The sequence below is a fragment of the Lissotriton vulgaris genome, chromosome 4_1, assembly GCF_964263255.1.
Source record: "Lissotriton vulgaris chromosome 4_1, aLisVul1.2, whole genome shotgun sequence".
NCBI classification, from domain to species: domain Eukaryota; kingdom Metazoa; phylum Chordata; class Amphibia; order Caudata; family Salamandridae; genus Lissotriton; species Lissotriton vulgaris.
This window is the reverse complement of record NC_141691.1, coordinates 1980924273-1980942080: the sequence shown is the minus strand read 5'-3', so window position 1 is coordinate 1980942080 and position 17808 is coordinate 1980924273. Positions and strand designations below refer to the sequence as shown.

The 17808-nt window shown below is 46.8% G+C and overlaps 1 protein-coding gene across 2 annotated transcripts in view; it reads left to right on the top strand.

The window, feature by feature from the left end:
• Positions 1 to 11468, top strand: part of LOC147724775 (ly6/PLAUR domain-containing protein 2-like) — a 153274-nt gene extending 141806 nt beyond the window's left edge. The window contains exon 3 of one of the 2 annotated variants that reach the window (XM_086966295.1): positions 6534 to 11468. In XM_086966295.1, coding sequence (XP_086822421.1) covers positions 6534 to 6763 — 230 coding nt within the window. In that variant the 3' untranslated portion in view covers positions 6764 to 11468. The remainder of the gene's footprint in view (positions 1 to 6533) is intronic. The other variant, XM_086966296.1, reaches the window with a different exon arrangement.
• Positions 11469 to 17808: the final 6340 nt, after the last annotated feature.

Sequence of the window (17808 nt, the reverse complement as noted above, 5' to 3'; positions counted from 1 at the left end):
AATTTATGCTGTGCTATGCGTGCGGGTTTGCTCCCCCACAACAGCCTGGAAACCTGAGCCACTATCTTTTGAAAGTAGTCCGATGGCACTGGGTACGGGGTATTTTCCAATGCCTACAGGAAACGAGGCAGCGCCATCATTTTAAAAAGCGCCGCCTTTCCCAGCAGCATCAGCAGCAGTGCACCCCAATGTGTTGCATCCCTTTTTAAATGCTCTAGGGGAGGCGCAAGATTCCTTTTAACAAATTCGCCTGGGTTCTCCGTGATATAGATACCTAAATACTTAAAGGCATCCTCCGAGATCTGCAGGGGGCAGTCCTTTGGGAGCTGCGGTGGTGGGCCATGGAGCACAAAGAGTATCGACTTGGACCAGTTTATAGTGTACCCGGACGCCCGACCAAAAAGGTCACATATATTCAGGAGTACCAGAATGGATCGTCTAGGAGAGGCCATGTATAGTAAGATGTTGTCCGCATACAACGAGATGCGGTTTTCCCATCCTTTCATCCACCTAATACCCCGGATCATTGGCTCCCATCTGATCCATGCCACCAATGGTTCCAAGACTAGGCCAAAAAGCAGCAGTGACAGTGGGCAGCCCTGACGAGTGCCCCGGGTCAATGGAAAGTTGTGGGATATATGACCATTATCCGTCACATGCGTCAGTGCTTTTGTATACAAGAGATGCACCCATGCACAGAACCTAGGGCCAAAGCCCAAGTGTGTCAGCACAGCGAACAAGAAGGGCCACTCTACCATATCGAACACCATACGAGCATCCAATGACAGGAGAATGGCTGGCTCTTGAAGATAAGCTATGGGGGCCATCACTCCATGCATATGCCTCAAGTTCAACGCCGTGTTCCTATTGGGCAAGATTCCGGACTGGTCCAGGTGAATCAGGGTTGAAAGGTGTGGGGTCTGTCTGATCGCAAGGAGTTTTGCTAGAATTTTGGCCTCAGCATTAATTAAGGATATGGGGCGATGCGAGGTACAGTTCTCCCGGGGCTTCCCCGGCATTGGGATCGTCACCACTGTGGCTAGGCGCTGATCCGGCGGGAGCTCACCTATTTGTAAACTGTTGCGATACATATTTAGCAGGTGTGGGGCTACTGTCCCCACCATCCTTTTATAAAGTTCTATGAGTATGCCATTAGGCCCTATCGCTTTCCCAGATTGTAAGGAGCCAATCGCCGCCTGCAGCTCGTCGGTTGTAAGGTCCGCCTCTAGTGTAAGGACCACCTCAGTTGTAAGTTTGGGCATGGCAATGTCTTTTATATAAGTCAGGGCCTCCTCTACGGGCATCTCTGACAGTGATGTGCAAACTTGCTGAAAGTGTTGTGCTAACATATGCACTATTGCGCGCGGATCAGTCACTACTAGATTATCCCCTGTTCGAAGCTGCGATATCCACTTTTTGTCTCTCTCCCTTTTATCAAGCCACGCCAGTAGCTTCCCGGCTTTATCGCCGGTCTCGTATATCTTATGTCTTAGAACGGTCTTATAGGCCTCCCACATGTTAGTCGGAGAGGGGTCCGATGAAACATTTTCTTGGAAATAGTATTGTGTTGTGGTGATCATAGCTTTCATGATCTTGGGGACCTTCAAGTATCAAGGGAATATGGGAAATATTCACTGCCACCCCCTTTGGTAATATGTGTATGTTAAAAGTACTGAAGAGTGGTCGGAAATGCCCCTGGGTCTAATCTCAATCTTGTCCACATTTTTCAAACTATCCGGGGATGCAAGAAAGTAGTCTATTCTGGATAAACTGTTATGTACCCCAGAGTGAAAAGTGAATTGTTGCGACGTGGGGTGGCGGTACCGCCATACGTCCATAAGCCCCAGTGCTTCCCTAAAATATCCTAGGTGTGATACCTCCAATGTCTGCTCCCTCGCGGGGTGCCGGTCCAAGGTCCCATATACTGTGGCATTGAAGTCCCCCCCATTCAGTAGTTCCCCCTTCGGGAGATCAAGGAGAAAGTCACTGAGGGCTGGGAGTGTGATCGCATGCAGGGCTGGGGGAATATAAATTGACACTATACTGATAGGGTGCCCTTCCCATTGACCGATAAGTGCCCTGAAGTGGCCACCCGCGTCCGTCTATCTTTTGCGTATTATGAGTAGCGACTGTTTTCGAACTAAGATACCTACCCCTCTGGAACCTGAGGAAAACTCCGAGTGGGCTATCATTTTAAACACCCACCTGTCCAACGCCCTACAGGCGGTACCAGTGAGGTGCATCTCTTGCAACAGGACCACACCTGGGGAACATCTTTTAAGACACTGTAAGACCAAACCTCTTTTAATTTTGTCCCCTAGGCCGTGCACATTCCACGTACTTAGTGATAGGGAAGCTACCCATGTACTGGGGAATTGCCATCGAGTAGATGGCTTTGAGTCTGGTGCTGTCACTACTGTTAGTGTGCGTAGCTGGTATAATGGATTCACATGAACATTGCCACTGCTGACCCATGTCTGGAAAGGTGTCATATACGAGTGCCTGTGTGGTGAGCGCTAACCAGAAAAAACATAACCATAACAACATACCAATTCCCTCCACTTCCCTCCATGCCTCCCTGCTGGACGTATTCAAAACTACCCACCACCCCAACATTGCAGAGCGCTCAATACCCAATCCCATTAACAGTACTTGCATTTCGTTTCAGGGGTGAGAAGTCCGGGGAATGCTGTAGTCTACCCCCTCCTTGAAGATCAATATTCGTTTGAGTCTCGCCGTAGCCGTACGGCCAGTCTTATAGCCGCGAACACGGGCCTGCCCTCCTATCCGAGGAAGACGGGCACACTAACCGATTACCAACTGGCGATGTGTCCAATACTCCTTTATTGGCAGACCTTGAATACGTCCTTCAAGGTCGGTGAGGTCCATTTGCGCCATGTCTCCTTTTTCATTCTTCAGGCTCCGACCTTTGTGTGCTGTCGTCTTCCTGCTCCTGTCTGTGTTCCTTCGGGTCCTCTTCCATCCTCCGCTGTTGCTGGCGTCTCTCCAACCATCTGGATCCTTCCACTTGTCGCCACCCCTCGGGCCAGTCGTCGGCCTCTTCTGGCGTTTCAAAGAACCAGGTTTTGCCATCTGCCACTACTCGTAATTTTGCAAGGAATAGCATGGAATAAGTAAATTCTCTGCTCCGAAGTTCTTTCTTAACCTCGAAGAAGCTCCTGCAACGTTTGGTAACTGCAGCCGTGTCATCCGGGAAAAAGGATACCACTGAATTTTGGATGCGAATCGGCAGGGCCACTCTTGCAGTTTGCAGTATCGCATCCCTGTTGCAGAAATTAAAAATGTGGGCCCGGACGAGTCTGGGAGGCGCCCCAGGCTTGGGCTTATCACCTGGCACCCTGTGTGCCCCTTCTACTGAGAAAAAGGTGGAGAGCCCTCTTGGTTGGAGTCTTGTCTTTATGAGTTTCTCGACATAGAGGTCCATGGCCCGGGTACCTTCACTTTCGGGAATGCCCGTGAGTCGGACGTTATTGTGGCAAGAGCGCCCCTCCTGGTCATCCAGCTTCGCCACCATTATTTTGTTTTCCGCCTCCAGGTGACTGACTTTTTTGAGCAATGTGGCAGTGTCCCTGGACAGGGTTTTCGTGACTTATTCTACCTCCATGACCCTTGCGGTCATTTTCTGGAAATCCGTAGGAAGGATACATCCGTAGAAATGGAGCCTACCGTCGACTGCACATTCGTGAGAGCAGCCATAATGTCATCCAGCATCACTTTATTTGCCCCATCTCCTTCCGGGGCCTTGTCCGGCATTTCTTTGCGGTCCGGCAGAGCTGGGAAGTCTCTTGCGTATGCATACTTGTCCAGTTTGCCCAGGGTGGTCGTGCGTGGGCCCCTGCCCCCCATTCTTATCTGGGGAACTTTGCGCCGGCCAGTTGTCGCCGCCACCATGAGAGGTACCGGGGCAGAGGGCCGTTAGTGGTCGCACATCCAAGAAGCACACAATCTCCGGGGGGCACTCCGCAAAGCCGAGTGAGCCCTTTCCGCTACTTCGGATCTATAGATAGGCCGGGTGTATGCAGCATTAACTGTGTCCAGGAGAACACTGTTTAGCAGGTCAGGTTGGCCATGGGCTCTGGGTGCCGACTCGGCCTGCTCCTTCCGGGGCCGCTGCCCCTCTGCGCAGTCTTATTTAGTTGCAGCTCAGTCCTGACCCGGGCTGCGCTGCACGCCCCAGGTGCTACTTTCAGAATTGATGGCATCAATAAGGGCCCCACCACGAGGCCCCAATAATTCGGAGCTGTGTCCCCTGGAGAGAAGCGCCTGCGGGTGGGGCCAAGGATTAGTGGAGGGCCGGGTCTCTGCTGGGTTTCCTGGGTTTTACCTAGCGCATGTTTTTGCTGCTTTCCCGCACCTCTCTCCCACTGCCGGCCGTTCTCACCTGGAGTCAGGCCTCGCTCATGTCCCGATGGGTGCTGATTCACCACAGGCCACAGTAGCAGCAGACAGCTCAACCGCCCCACTCTCCAAGCACCTCAGGGCTATTGAGCTGTAGATCGGGTAGGAGCCCGCACCGCGGGTGTCCCTCGACTGTTTGCCTCCGATATCAAATCCAGGGGGGAAGTAGGGGGGAGCCGGTACTATCTTCAGTCGGCACCCAGCAGCGCCGCACAGCCCCCACTTCAAGCTGTCAGCTCCGATCGAAATGTTTGCAAGGCCGGCAGTTGAGCGCCACCCGCTGGGCCCAAGTCGCAGACTCCCTCCGGCGCTCTGGTGGCTTCACACACCCGGAGAGTAGATCGCTTGGTGCACTGCAGAGTCCGCTCTCATATGGTCGTCTTCAAGGCAGGATTATTTCACAGATCATGGGTCAGATTGTTAGGGGAATCTACTCTTCCCACGGAGCTCCTCTAGGTTGCGGCCATTTTAGTCGGCAGCAAGCCACGCCCCCTCAGTGGCATTGTTGGTGAGTATTCACAATTAGCAATCTTTAAATCTGTTCATTACGATTCAAAAATGTGCATCAGCTTTGTTAGGGGTGACATGCTACCACCACGAAAAGTACTAGCATGTGGGAAGTTTTAACAACTTACCCTGGAAAATCTTACATGGGCACGTTTTACAACAAAACAGCCAGTCAACATAGGTGATTTGGGGAATTATTTTCTCCTTTTAGCCATACAAGTATTTTCATTTCTTATGCATTTCTTAATCAATTCTTTTTTGTCCTTTAGCTATATGACATTACACTTTTTGCTAACTGTCATCTTGACCCCATCATCAATACAAACCCTTTAAGAAATGTAGTTAGAACAGGAATACATAGCTTCCCAATTTCCAAAACAATTTTTTCACTCATTGTTTAAATGTTAAGTAACCTGAATCATTCACCAGAAAAGGGGCTCTTGGTGAAATACTATTCTTTTGTTCAAGACTAGGTATTTATTTTTTAAAGATTGCAAGCTTACCAAAATGTCAACATTGCTAAGTTTTTTTAAAGGTGTGGTGAAGTCATCGCCCATTTGAGCAGCACTGGAGATATTTAACCACTGCTGCTTATGATTGCTCAGAGAAATAGATAAACCATTTTGCAACCATCACCCATTCCCTTATCTTCTTTTTAAGCCCCATCGGCAAAATCTATAGTCCGCATTTCCTGCTTTTCCCCTGGGTAAGGTTCACATCTCTGAAGCTCTGCTCCTGCACCATCCTAACCTTCTCTGATTCTGGACATTCCTCTCATCCCCATAGCAGCTTGTTCTGGACACTCCTCTCATCCCCATAGCAGCTTGTTCTCCATCCTCTGTCCACTGAGAACCTTTAAAATGGAAACTTTAGGGAGATTTTCAGCAAGGTACCCTCACTGCCGATTGGCTGGACATGTTCAACTTCACCTCAAGGAGAAGTCTGCAATAACAACGCTGTGTACCTTTGGGGATTAAAGTGTATAAAAATTGCACACTCCTTCTGAAGACCATATTCTGAAAAACCGGAGCTAGTTTAGGTATATGAGAGGCATTGGTATCTTCTATACTGATCAATTTTAAATTTCATCTTTGCAGATTTGCCTGCAGATCATGATAGCACAACATAGTCTCACCCTCTCACTTTCCTTTGTCTAACACAAACAAACTCATTTGGAAAATCCAGCAAATATATTTATTGTACACAGGCATAACTAGATTTACAGTTGTGAAAATTTGCAAATCCTAATTGTTTAAATTAGGAATTGCATTTTAACAATGAAAAAAACAAGTTATGGCACTTCAAAGTAACTCGGGTGTACAAAAGGCTTTGTGAATGAGGTCAAAATTATGTTTCCATACAAATGATGGTGCATATAATATATTTGTTATACATTCATATTCAACCACAAAAAAACGGCAGAATACTAACATAGGTCAAATACTTTTTACATAATTTTTTTTCGCCTAGTTCAAAGTAATGAAACTACTGCACTTCAATAAATCTGGCAGCTTAATGTTTTCATAATAAGATCTTTAAAGGGGGTGGACTGTTATCTTATTTTGGAGAAAAACAGGATATTTAATGCAGTGAAATTTCTCTTCCAGTTTATCCCTATCCAGGACATGGGGATGTTGTCAAAGACTGCATGGAAAACTGCAAACCATCGCAAGACAGCATTGGAATACAGCATCCCACTTCCTGCTGCAATTCTGATCTTTGCAATCGAGCTGGCATCAATGGCACGAAGGATGATGCAAACAGCAAAGAAATTAGTTATGTTCTATTGACCGCATCTGCCGGATTGATCAGTGTGCTGTACCAGACAGGACTCTAGTCTCTTTGCACCTCAGTGGACTTTGCTACTCCAAGATGGTCGCTGAATAGAAGGAAAGCAGCAGGATGTGCAAGGAATATGTAAATAGGCAATAAAAGAGCACAACCTTCCAACTGGCACTGGCTCAAAACTCCTGTACATGGTGGTGATGAAAGCAAGATTCCGTCTTGTCAAAATATCTCTTCAGATGCTTCTCAAATTGTACTTTTTGATGTACACCTGTGACAGTGTCCTCAGTTTCTGTAGGTTCTAATATTACCTCTTTCTAACTTGTATCTCATTAAGCATGACATTCAGTCAGTATGTGGTGTACAAGTGAATAGTATTAACTGTACAGTGTAAGAAAGAATAGGGAGAATCTATCAATTACAAATGTTATATGTTTCCCTTGGTATTTTACTGAGTTGTTCAAATGCACATCTCTATGATACCCCAAACAGTCTAGATAAAATTCTGTAAAATTTCACACAATAAATGTAGTGTACAGTGAATACCATGCCATTCCATTAGTAGGTATCCTGTTTCTGCTTCATGGCCTGTCTTCAGTCTGTTATCTATAATAGAAAGTGTGAAGTTCCTTACAGCACACCAAAACTGCGGAGTTCACCATAGCTGCTCACTGTCTATGCTGAAATGTTTTATCACTTTTGCCATCAATTACATGGCATGTCACTTAAAGTTAAACATATGGATGGAGCTGCTGTACTTTTCTAATGTTAATTTTGTCTGGTAAGAGATATGGGGGCATATTTACAAGGATTATGTCGCCGTAGCACCAGCTTTTCTTTATTGCAAAACTCCCATAGCAACATTTTCCACAGTTAGCGACTATTTTTAACAATGCCAGTTCGGCAAGCGCAACTTACCAAAAATGATAGGAGAAGTAGGCGTTCTCACAGTAAAATACCTGCTGAACCCACTCTGCCATATGTACAAGGAATTTCAGCTATGCCACTAAATGCCCAAAACTGCGGCTAAGGCCCTTTAGCGACAGTTTTGTACCACTAGGAATAACCTGGTCTTAAAAATGACGTCAACACACTTGTATAAAAATTCATCAGACCTAAATACCCATGGCAAGCTCAACTTCTCTAATCTGGCTCCTTGCATCCAACCTCTCCCCTCTTCTAATCCCACGGACTCCTTCCAATACCTGACTCCTGTTCAACCTCCCGCCAGAGACCCAAGTCATCCTCGGCCCCTGCCTAAAACCTTACACTTTTTCAGCTCAATTACACCGAAATTGAACAGAATGGAGCTGAAAATTAACTCCTTTGCTGCTGATTTCCTATACTTACAACAAGACCTTCTCAACCGGTCCAAGCCTTCGTGCCCCCTCCCCACGGGTAGTTTTGCTCCTACCCCCTCAATACCTCTCCCGTGGCCCCACAGAGCACCCCTCAACCCTACAGTCCATCAGCGAGTCAGGCAATTCGACCCAACTGGGATCGCCAACCCTTTTGGGTAACGAATCCTGATGAATCAGCCCCTTTCCACATCCCTGTGATTATCGGCACTAACAGAATCCCTAAAACTGTCCACTCGCCTAGACCGCCTGCTCAATACTCCTCTATCCACCTAACTCCCCCTATCATTGAGGCTACTCGTCCTCTCTCTTGCATGCTCCTCAACTGCAGATCAGCAGTACAACATGCCACAGAGATTGCTGAAGCTATACTCGCCAAAGAAATTGACATCGCTTTCCTCACCGAATCCTGGCTCAATGTCCACTCCACCCCCATTCTTGACATTCTCACCCCTCCATGGTACGTCATCATCAGACAAGACTGACCGATCAAAACTGGGGAGGACTATCCATCATTCACAAAATTGGAATACAGATTACCAAACTTAAACCTGCAGAATACCTATCGTTTGAATACCTGGGTGTCGAACTCACTGCCAAGGGCACCTCACCCATCAAATTCCACACCATCTACCATCCTCCTGGAGAGCGCACCCTTTTCCCCGTAGAACTAACAGACCAAATATCACGGTTCTCCATGACAGACACTAAAGACATGTTTCTGGGTGACCTCAATATCCACTGGAACGACCCAGTATACTCCACTGTCCAAAACCTTTCCAACCTACTTGAACTATATAACCTCAAACAACTCTGCAATAAACCACCTCACATCAAAGGTGCAATACTGGATGCGATCATTACCAACAATGAACTGGACTCTCTGAGAGCGATTTCTCCCATTGACTGGTCCGACTACCACCTCATTCTGTTCAGGATTGATGCACTTGTCAGCCACCAACCTATTCATGATCAGAAAACTAAACACTGGACCAGAAATATCAAAGAAGTCCCTTTATCCGAACTTGAATTCAGGATTCATGCCCATCTTCAACTCCAATCCTCATCATGGACAGCCGATGACCTCACCACACACTTTAACTCAAACATGACAGAGGTTTTAGACCTAGTAGCTCCACTCAAACTCAAACAGTCGAGGTGAACCAAAACTAAACCATGGTTTAATGTATATCTTAATGAGGAAAGGCGTCAAATCAGACAAACTGAAAGCGCTTGGAGACTAAACCCCTCGACCTTACACCTAACGCAACTTAGATCTGCTAGAAAGGCATACAAAAAACAAATTTTCAGTGAAAAGGTATCTTTCTTCCGCAGCCAACTAGATCTGGCGAAAAACAGACCGAGAGAACTCTTCAACATTGTCAAAAGCCAAACAAACTGTACTCCCTCACAAGAAATCAAAGCCACCAATGAGCGATGTGAAGGAATTGCCACCTTCTTCACTAATAAAGTCTCAAAAAATGATCAATCCTTCGTCCAAACCGCTAACCCTCCTTTCCTCTTAACCTGCCCCCTTTAACCACCATTGACCACTCAGAAAGAGTGCTTAACAAGGACAATCAAACATGCGACAAGCTAAAAGACAATGCACATTGGTCCGACTTTGAGCTAATATCAGAAAATTAGGGTTGCAGTATAATTTCTACCCTAAAACCTTCCTCCCACACTATGGACCCCATCCCATCCACAATTATAAAGGAACTCAACCACACCATTTCCCCTTTCTGGACAAAAATCATCAACGCCTCTCTCTCCTCAGGCTGTGTCACAGACTCCCTTCAACTTGGACAAATCACACCAATTCTCAAGAAACCAGGGGCCGATCCTAATGATCTTAACAACATCAGACCTATCTCTAACCTCCCAATCCTTGCACAAAAATTGGAGAAATACGTTCTCCAACAACTCAACAAACACATTGATGAGTTCAACCTCCTTGACACCTTTCAATCAGGATTCAGGAAAGGCTGTAGCACGGAAAAAGCTATGCTCAACGTCTCTGACGATATTCACAAGGCTTGAAATTAAGGTGATGCCTGGCTTCTCATCCTTATTGACCTATATGCGGCATTCAACACAGTAAATCATCCAGCGCTTCTGGAGACCTTGTTGAAGTGCTCCTGCATCAATGGTACAATACTAAAATGGTTCACCTCCTTCCTTCAACACCGCTCGCAACAAATTAAAATCAACTCCTGTCTCTCGAAACCAACAAAAGTCACACTTGGGGTCCCATAAGGCTCGATCCTCTCCCCGTCCCTCTTCAATCTTTTCATGGAGCCCCACACAATCATCTTGAAAAAAGCTGGAGTAAATTACCACCTTTACGCTGACGACACCTAAATCTATTTTAAAATCAAGTCTCCCAGAGACATCCGACACCTCAATGCCACTCTAACCAAGATCCAATCTTGGTTCAACGCTAATCACTTAAAGCTCAACCCAGATAAAACTGAACTAATCCTATTCTCTCCAAAAAGCAACCATCGTCCAATCCAAGAATGGCTCAAGAATCTGGTCGCCGTAAACTGCCCCATTGTCCTATCCGATTCAGTTAAGTCTCTAGGCATCACCCTTGACAAGAACTTATCTATGGAGACCCACATCAAAAACTCTGCAAAAAGTGCTCTTTTCTCTCTAAAACACCTCAAGAAATTGAAACCTTTTCTTCCCCATGATGACCTCAAGACAGGAGTCCAATTTAGTTCTTACTAAAATCGACTACGGGAATGCCATCCTAACAGTGACTCCTAAAGCTCACCTTGCCCCTCTAAGGGCAGTGTTGAACATGGCTGCTCGACTCGTATCTGGAGTAAAAAGATTTGAACACATCACCCCAGCACTCAACTCCCTCAACTGGCTTCCCATGGAAGGGAAGTGTATCTACAAACTGGCCTGCATCACACATAAAACCTTTCACTCTCCGGCCCCTAACTAGCTCCAACTCACTCCTTCTTATTCCTCAGAAACTGAAAAAGAAAACCACACAATACCGATCATTTTCTGGCAAGGCTCCCAGGATGTGGAACGCTCTCCCTCGAGCCCTCAGATGCAAACTCTCCTTCTCCTGTTTCAAAAGGGACATGAAACTCCATCTCCTTAACAAATACTTTCCTGACCAACGTCAACTAACCTAGTCTTCAATATCCGAGTTTACTCCTCTCTCTTGACATACAAGGATAGTTGGTGACCGGACTGTGTTAGCCACCTAATTATTCATGCTATATTTTGTGAACCTTGGTTTTGAGTCCTTACTGCATGCCTACTATGTAATGCAATTTCCGTCTGTTCTTGTTACAGGATGTATGTAACGCACTCTGATACCTACGGGTTAAGCTAGCGCTATATAAATCTTTCAAAATAAATAAATAACTAGGCCATGGATCTCCTGCTACTGCAGCTAGGAGCACCAAGGAGACCTCTACCGCCACCAACACTACCACAGAGGCAACGCCGGAGAAGGGAGCAGATATACTGTCAATTGATTACCCTTATTGACCTCATGCAAGATTGGGCCAAGGCTGAAGCCCACATTCCAGTTCAGCACCAACATCCCTCCGCAAGGCAACTCACTGTGCACATGCTGTCATCAGGAACTTTCCAACCCACCACACCCAGAGTGGTAGGAGTATCCCAGGCATCCTTTTCCAGGTTCTGCCCCAATGTTCTGGATGCAATCATTAGCTTCTTGCCACAGTACTTCTACAACACTGTGCAGCAAAAATAGGGCACCAAGCTTCTATGCCACTGATGGGTTCCTGCATGTATTGCAGGCTGTTGACTGTACACATGTGCAACTTGTGCCTCCTGCAGAAACATCATACTTGTACTGCAACATGAAGCACATATATTAAATGAACGTGCAGACAATTGTGGACGATCTGGGAGTATTCATTAATGTACTAGCAAAGGAACCTGGCAGTGTGCATGACTCCTATATCTTCCAGCAATCTGTTATGTTATGTTATGTTATTATAAGCTTGTAGAGCGCTATATTACCCAGGGGTATCTAGGCGCTGTCAGCGGATACACAACATCAGTGGGTACAGAAGCCAGATCACAGAGGTCCCCACGCCTCCTCAAAAAGCACCGTCTTCAGCTTTTTCCTAAACATCAGTAGGTTTGTTTCCTTCCTGAGTTCCGCAGGCAGATGGTTCCATGCCAGGGGGACAGTACTAGAGAAGGCTCTACTGCCCTTGGATGTAAGGTTGTACCGAGGACAAAGTAGGTTACATGCCTCAGCCGACCGGAGGGACCTAGTAGGTAGGTACCTAGAGAGCCGATCTTTGATGTATTTAGGGGCTGAGCCGTAGATAGCTTTTTGTGCAATGCAGAGACTTTAAAACTTAATTCTTTGGGCAATGGGCAGCCAATGTAAGCTGCAGAGTAGAGGTGTAGCACAAGTATGCCTAGGTTTATTAAAGATAAGCCTGGCCGCATTGTTCATTACGACCTGTAATCGGGCCAGAAGGTTGTTTGGGAGGCCATAGTAAAAGGAATTACCATAGTCCAGCCGTGCCAGAATTAAGGCGAAGACCACCAACCTCATTGTGGAGAAAGATAAAAATGAGGAGATTTTCCGCAGCTGGCGAATCAGACTCACACAGATGCCTGCCACAGATGATACCTGCTGAGTCATAGATAGACGGGCATCAATTTTGATGCCAAGACTGTTAACTGCTGGCGCTGGTGCTGAAAGTGGCCCTAATTCAGCCGGCCAAAACTGGTCGCACCAAGGATTGGCAGCTGTAGTGAGTGCCAAGACTTCGGTTTTGTCTGGATTTATTTTTAGGGAGTTATTCGACATCCAGCTGATTGTGAATTTGAGTGTGTTCTGCATTCTCAAATGAGCCTGAGCAGTGTCGTCAATCTGAATCAGAATCTGTGTGTCGTCTGCGTAATTGTAGACTCTACAGTCCATCCTGTTCAGTGATGCGATCAGTGGCTGAAGATAAATGTTAAAAAGTAGTGGTGAGAGGGCCGAGCCTTGGGACACGCCACAGGTCAGTTTTGCTGACTTGGACACAAGGTCGGCAAGCTGCACTCGCTGCGACTGGTCTTCGAGGAAGGATGTTAACCAGGCAAGGTCTTTACCATGAATCCCCAAGTCCTTTATCCGCGATAGAAGTTAGCAATGATTAACGGTATCAAATGCCGCGGATAAGTCCAAGAGGATCAGGGCACAGGGTTTTTTATTATCAGTCTTGAGTCTCAGGTCGTCCAGCACGGACAGCATTACCAGTTCCGTGCTGTGATGAGCTCTGAAGCCCGCCTGATTGGGTTCAAGGAGGTGGTTACTTTCCAGGAAGTGGTCGAGAGATTGTAGAACATGCTGCTCTAAGATTTTCGCAAGAAAAGGAAGCTGGGAAATTGGCCTAAAGTTCTTTAGGTTTTTTGGGTCCGCACCAGGTTTCTTAAGTAACGGAACCACCCTTGCCTCTTTCAAGTTGGAGGGCACCAGACCCTTCTCTACGGAGTGATTTAGCAGCATGAGGACATTGTCCTCCAATCCAGGCCAACCCAGCTTGAAAATCTGAGGTGGACAGGGGTCAGCTGGAGAGCCAGATTTCACCCGGTTCAGTATAGTCACTAAACACTCCTTGGTTAGGGCAGGTAGAGCTGATAAGTTTTGCGAGGTAGGTCTAACAGGGGGTGGGAGGGGTTCAGTAGAACACAGGAGGATTGGAATCTGATTGATTTCAGTGACCAATTTCTTGATTTTATTCATGAAGAAGTCTTGAAAGTCCTGACAGTCTTTGGAGTCAAAGGAAGGTTTTGGCTCCTTGACAGTGCGTAGGTCATTCAGGACTTTAAAAACTTCTTTCTGGGGGTTAGCTGCCGTTTGTATGGCTGTTTCGTAAAATTCGGCCTTCCTTATATGAATAGTTTTTTTATAAAGTGCGAGCTGCAATGTATAAGCTTCACGTTCCGTGGGCGAACGGGACTTCCGCCAGGCTCTTTCGCGTTGACGTAAAACTTGCTTTAGATCCCTGAGATCTTTATTAAACCATCCTGCGGCTTTACCCTTGTCTCTTACTCTGATTTTTTGGCCAGGGGCAACAACCTCAATGGCTTCTTTGAGTGAATCCTGCAGGGCAGTGCTTTCAGTGTTCACATCGTCACTTGGTGACAGGGGGGGGTATGTGGTTTTTTATAGAGCGATTATTAAATCATCAGCTTTAACCTGCTTCCAGCTCCGGAGGAATTTCCACTGTGATTTAGCTTCTTGCTGTCCTAACAGGAGAGGAAAATGGCCTTCAATCAGGTAGTGATCAGACCAGGGACACGGGGAGATCACCGGGGGAGCTAAGAGAGGGCGGGAGCGCCAGATCAGGTCCAACGTGTGGCCCTTCAGGTGGGTTGGCTCCTCAACTACCTGTGTGAGTCCCAGGTGTGTAATGACTTAATCCAGTTGGTTAGCCTGAATATTCTTCGGGTTGATTTCCCAGTGAAAGTTGAAATCCCCTAATACCACCAACCCTTCATAGTGAGTGCGGAGGTCCTGGACCATCTTCAGGAATGGTTCCATGAACTTAACAGTTGTGCTTGGAGGGCGGTAGACTAAAAGGAAAGTCACACAGTCCGTAGGGGAGCAGAATTTCGCGCCCAGGACGTCTACGCCTTCAATACATTCAGAATATATTGTTTCCGTCTTTAATGTGTCGTTAAAGAGGAACGCAACACCACCCCCCATGACATTATCTGGCCGGTTGGCATAAATGGCAGAAAAGTTCGGGGGGAGGGCTGCCACTAAGTCTGGGGTAGAGAACTCATTCAGCCAGGAATCGGTAATACATAGGATATCAACAGTATCCTCCTGCAGGAGAGAAAAGACTTTGAGGCAGTGCTTCTGCAGGGATCAGGTGTTGAGCAGTGAAAACTTCCACCCCTGCCTGCTAGCCTGTATCGGCGGGGTGTCCAGTGGAGATGGTCCAATTGCTAACTTGGGGCTACCGTTGGGTCTCAGGAGTCCTTCCCGCTTAAGATTCAGAAATACCCTATCTGGTAGTGTGTGGGCAGGTGAATTACAGCATAACAGAGACTGTCTAGAATAAACCATGATAGAGCTGGGGGTCCTAGCCCTTGGGCATGGTCAGGCGTGGACTGGCGCAGACGGGCTCGCCTTTGGCGATCCTTCGGCGCGCCCGCGGCGCGCCTGCTGCGCGATGGTACCGCCATTTCCTTCAAATAGTCTACCCTAGGGAATGCCCGCATGCAGCCTGCCCCCGGAAGTGCGTTACCAGGGGGAGCCCAAACTAGCCCAGCTATTGGTCCCTGAGCCCTCCACTCAAGCGGCACCAGTCGTGGTGGAACGGGGCTATTGACCAGCGTTTAGGCAGCGTTTGCAAGGTGAGTTAAAACATACACATTGAAGTAGTAATCACTGGAAGGTGCAAGACTCACAGACAATTTAAAAACGATTTCAAGTATTTCTAAAATCAGCCGTCAAAGGACTGGAGAGTAAGTGCAAAATAACAAAGCAAAGCGCTCAATGAATCAGCTGTTAGCGCCTCACCGAGGAAGCGCGTCCGCTGCGCGACGGTGCCGCCATTCCCTTCAAATAGGCTACCCCAGGGAATGCCCGCCTGCAGCAAGCCCCCGGAAGTGCGTCACCAATCTTTCATCAATCAGAGTTTCGAGAATGGGACCTATGGGAATGGCCTGCTTGCTGGTAAGGACATCTGAAACACACAACAGACCACAAGACACTCAATCATGTAAGAAAACAATGTCAATAGGTCTTGTAAAGGAATTCTACTGTGCACACATTGTAGCTGTGCCTCCTTACAATTTTCACACATAAAAAGGCAAAAGTAAAACATAGATTTTTACAAGTTGAACAAGTTGACACTAATTAAGCCAGTGCGGGCCATAATAAATCAATGAAACAACCAGGATTCTTGTACAGTGCGACTACTCACCCGTGAGAGTTTTAAGGTGCCATGGGGGGGAGGGTGTGCTATTCAAAGGAAGAACCAGGTCTTGAAGTCCTTCGTGAATTGGGGCAGCGATGGTGATTGCCTGATGTGCAGAGGTAGAGAGTTCCAGGTCTTTGCAGTGAGGTAGGAGAACGTTCTTTCTCCAGCTGTGGTCTTGTGAATCTGTGTGAGCATGGCCAGCGCCAGTTGGGTAGAGCAAAGATGTCTGAGGGAGTGTAGGAGAAGAGGTAGTGGTTGAGCAAAGCAGGGCTGGCATTGTGCAGGGCTTAGTAGGCATGTGTGAGGAGCTTGAAGGTCTTCGTTTTGTGGTTAGGTAGCTAGTGAAGTTCTCTCGGGTGGCCCGTAATGTGCCTGGCCTGCAATGTGGCATGTGCAGGATGAATGTGGGGAAGGCTTTCAAAATGGTCTGCAGTTACTTTGGAAGCTTCTGGATGATGATGCTGTAGAGTGCCTTGCTGTAGTTGAGAGTGCCGCTTGAAGATGTTATAAAGCAGGTGGAGTGTGAGAAAGCAGGAGGAAAAAATAACATTGATGTGGCGGTTCATTGAGAGTGCGGAGTCCAGGATGATGGAGAGGTTTCGTGTGTGGTCCAGGGGGGATTTCTGAGCACTGCGGGCCACCAGGAATCGTCCCAGTAGGAGTGGCTGGAGGACACATGATAAGGACTATGATCTTGTCTGTGTAAAGCTTGAAACAGCTGTCATTCGTCCAGGTGGTGACTGCCTCCGTCCCGTTGTGCAAGTTTCTCTTGGCGGCTGTGTGTTTGTCGGTAAGGGAGAAAATCAGCTGTGTGTCATAGGCATAGGAGACAAAATTGGATCACTGGTTTCTGACGATGGCTGGAAGCATGGCCATGTACATGCTATATAAGTTGTCCCATACAAGATTATCAAATCAATATGTTTTAGAGGAATGGTGTGCCCTATAACCTTTGTACATATAGTTGGTATGTGGACTTCCTCAGGACCTCTGGCACCTGCTACTTATACTTGTCTCCCCAATGAGGTATGTTTCACTACTTACCATGGATGGAAATGGCACTTGTAGATAGATTGTTTTCACCCTTCACATTGACAGCACCGTGCCAGTTACATATGATTGTTGCCACCATGATTGTGCTCTCAATGTATAGCAGACATTATGTGCTTCACATATATTTTGACATCTCACTGCCTTTCATGGTCTCAGAGACAGAAGACACAAAAGTTTCAAATTTACTCAGTATATGATTTAGTTGCTACAAATATTTGCCATTATTGACACTTGTACTGTTTCATGGTGAAAGACAACTTACAGCTGGCAGTTGCAGGGGCATTTATTTACATGTGCAAATCACAATTGGCCGCATGGGGACACTTCATTGGATGACAATCCCAATGAATATATATAGCCAGTGAATATCCAGACAGAGTCCTGGTGGGGAGCATATCATGAGACATGTAGAGGAACTGGAAATTATCAGTTAGCAGGTTGACTGCACTGACATTGGGGAGGAAAGACCATATTGGCAGTCCACAAATGTTCAAGGTGAACAGAGCAAAGTCATGAATGAGACAGTGACGGCAGATTTTCCGAGCCATGTTTGTGGGCACAGGGCTAAGTATAAACTTGACATTTGACACAGGTGAGTGCAACCACAGACTTTTCCTTTTAAAATATGTACCATCCACATATTCCTCCTCCTATGTGTGTAGTATCTCCCATGAGGTAGTGCCTGCATTTGTGGCAGATGAGGGTGTCATGTTCTATCTAGGACCCCGTTCAATATTGTGACCTTA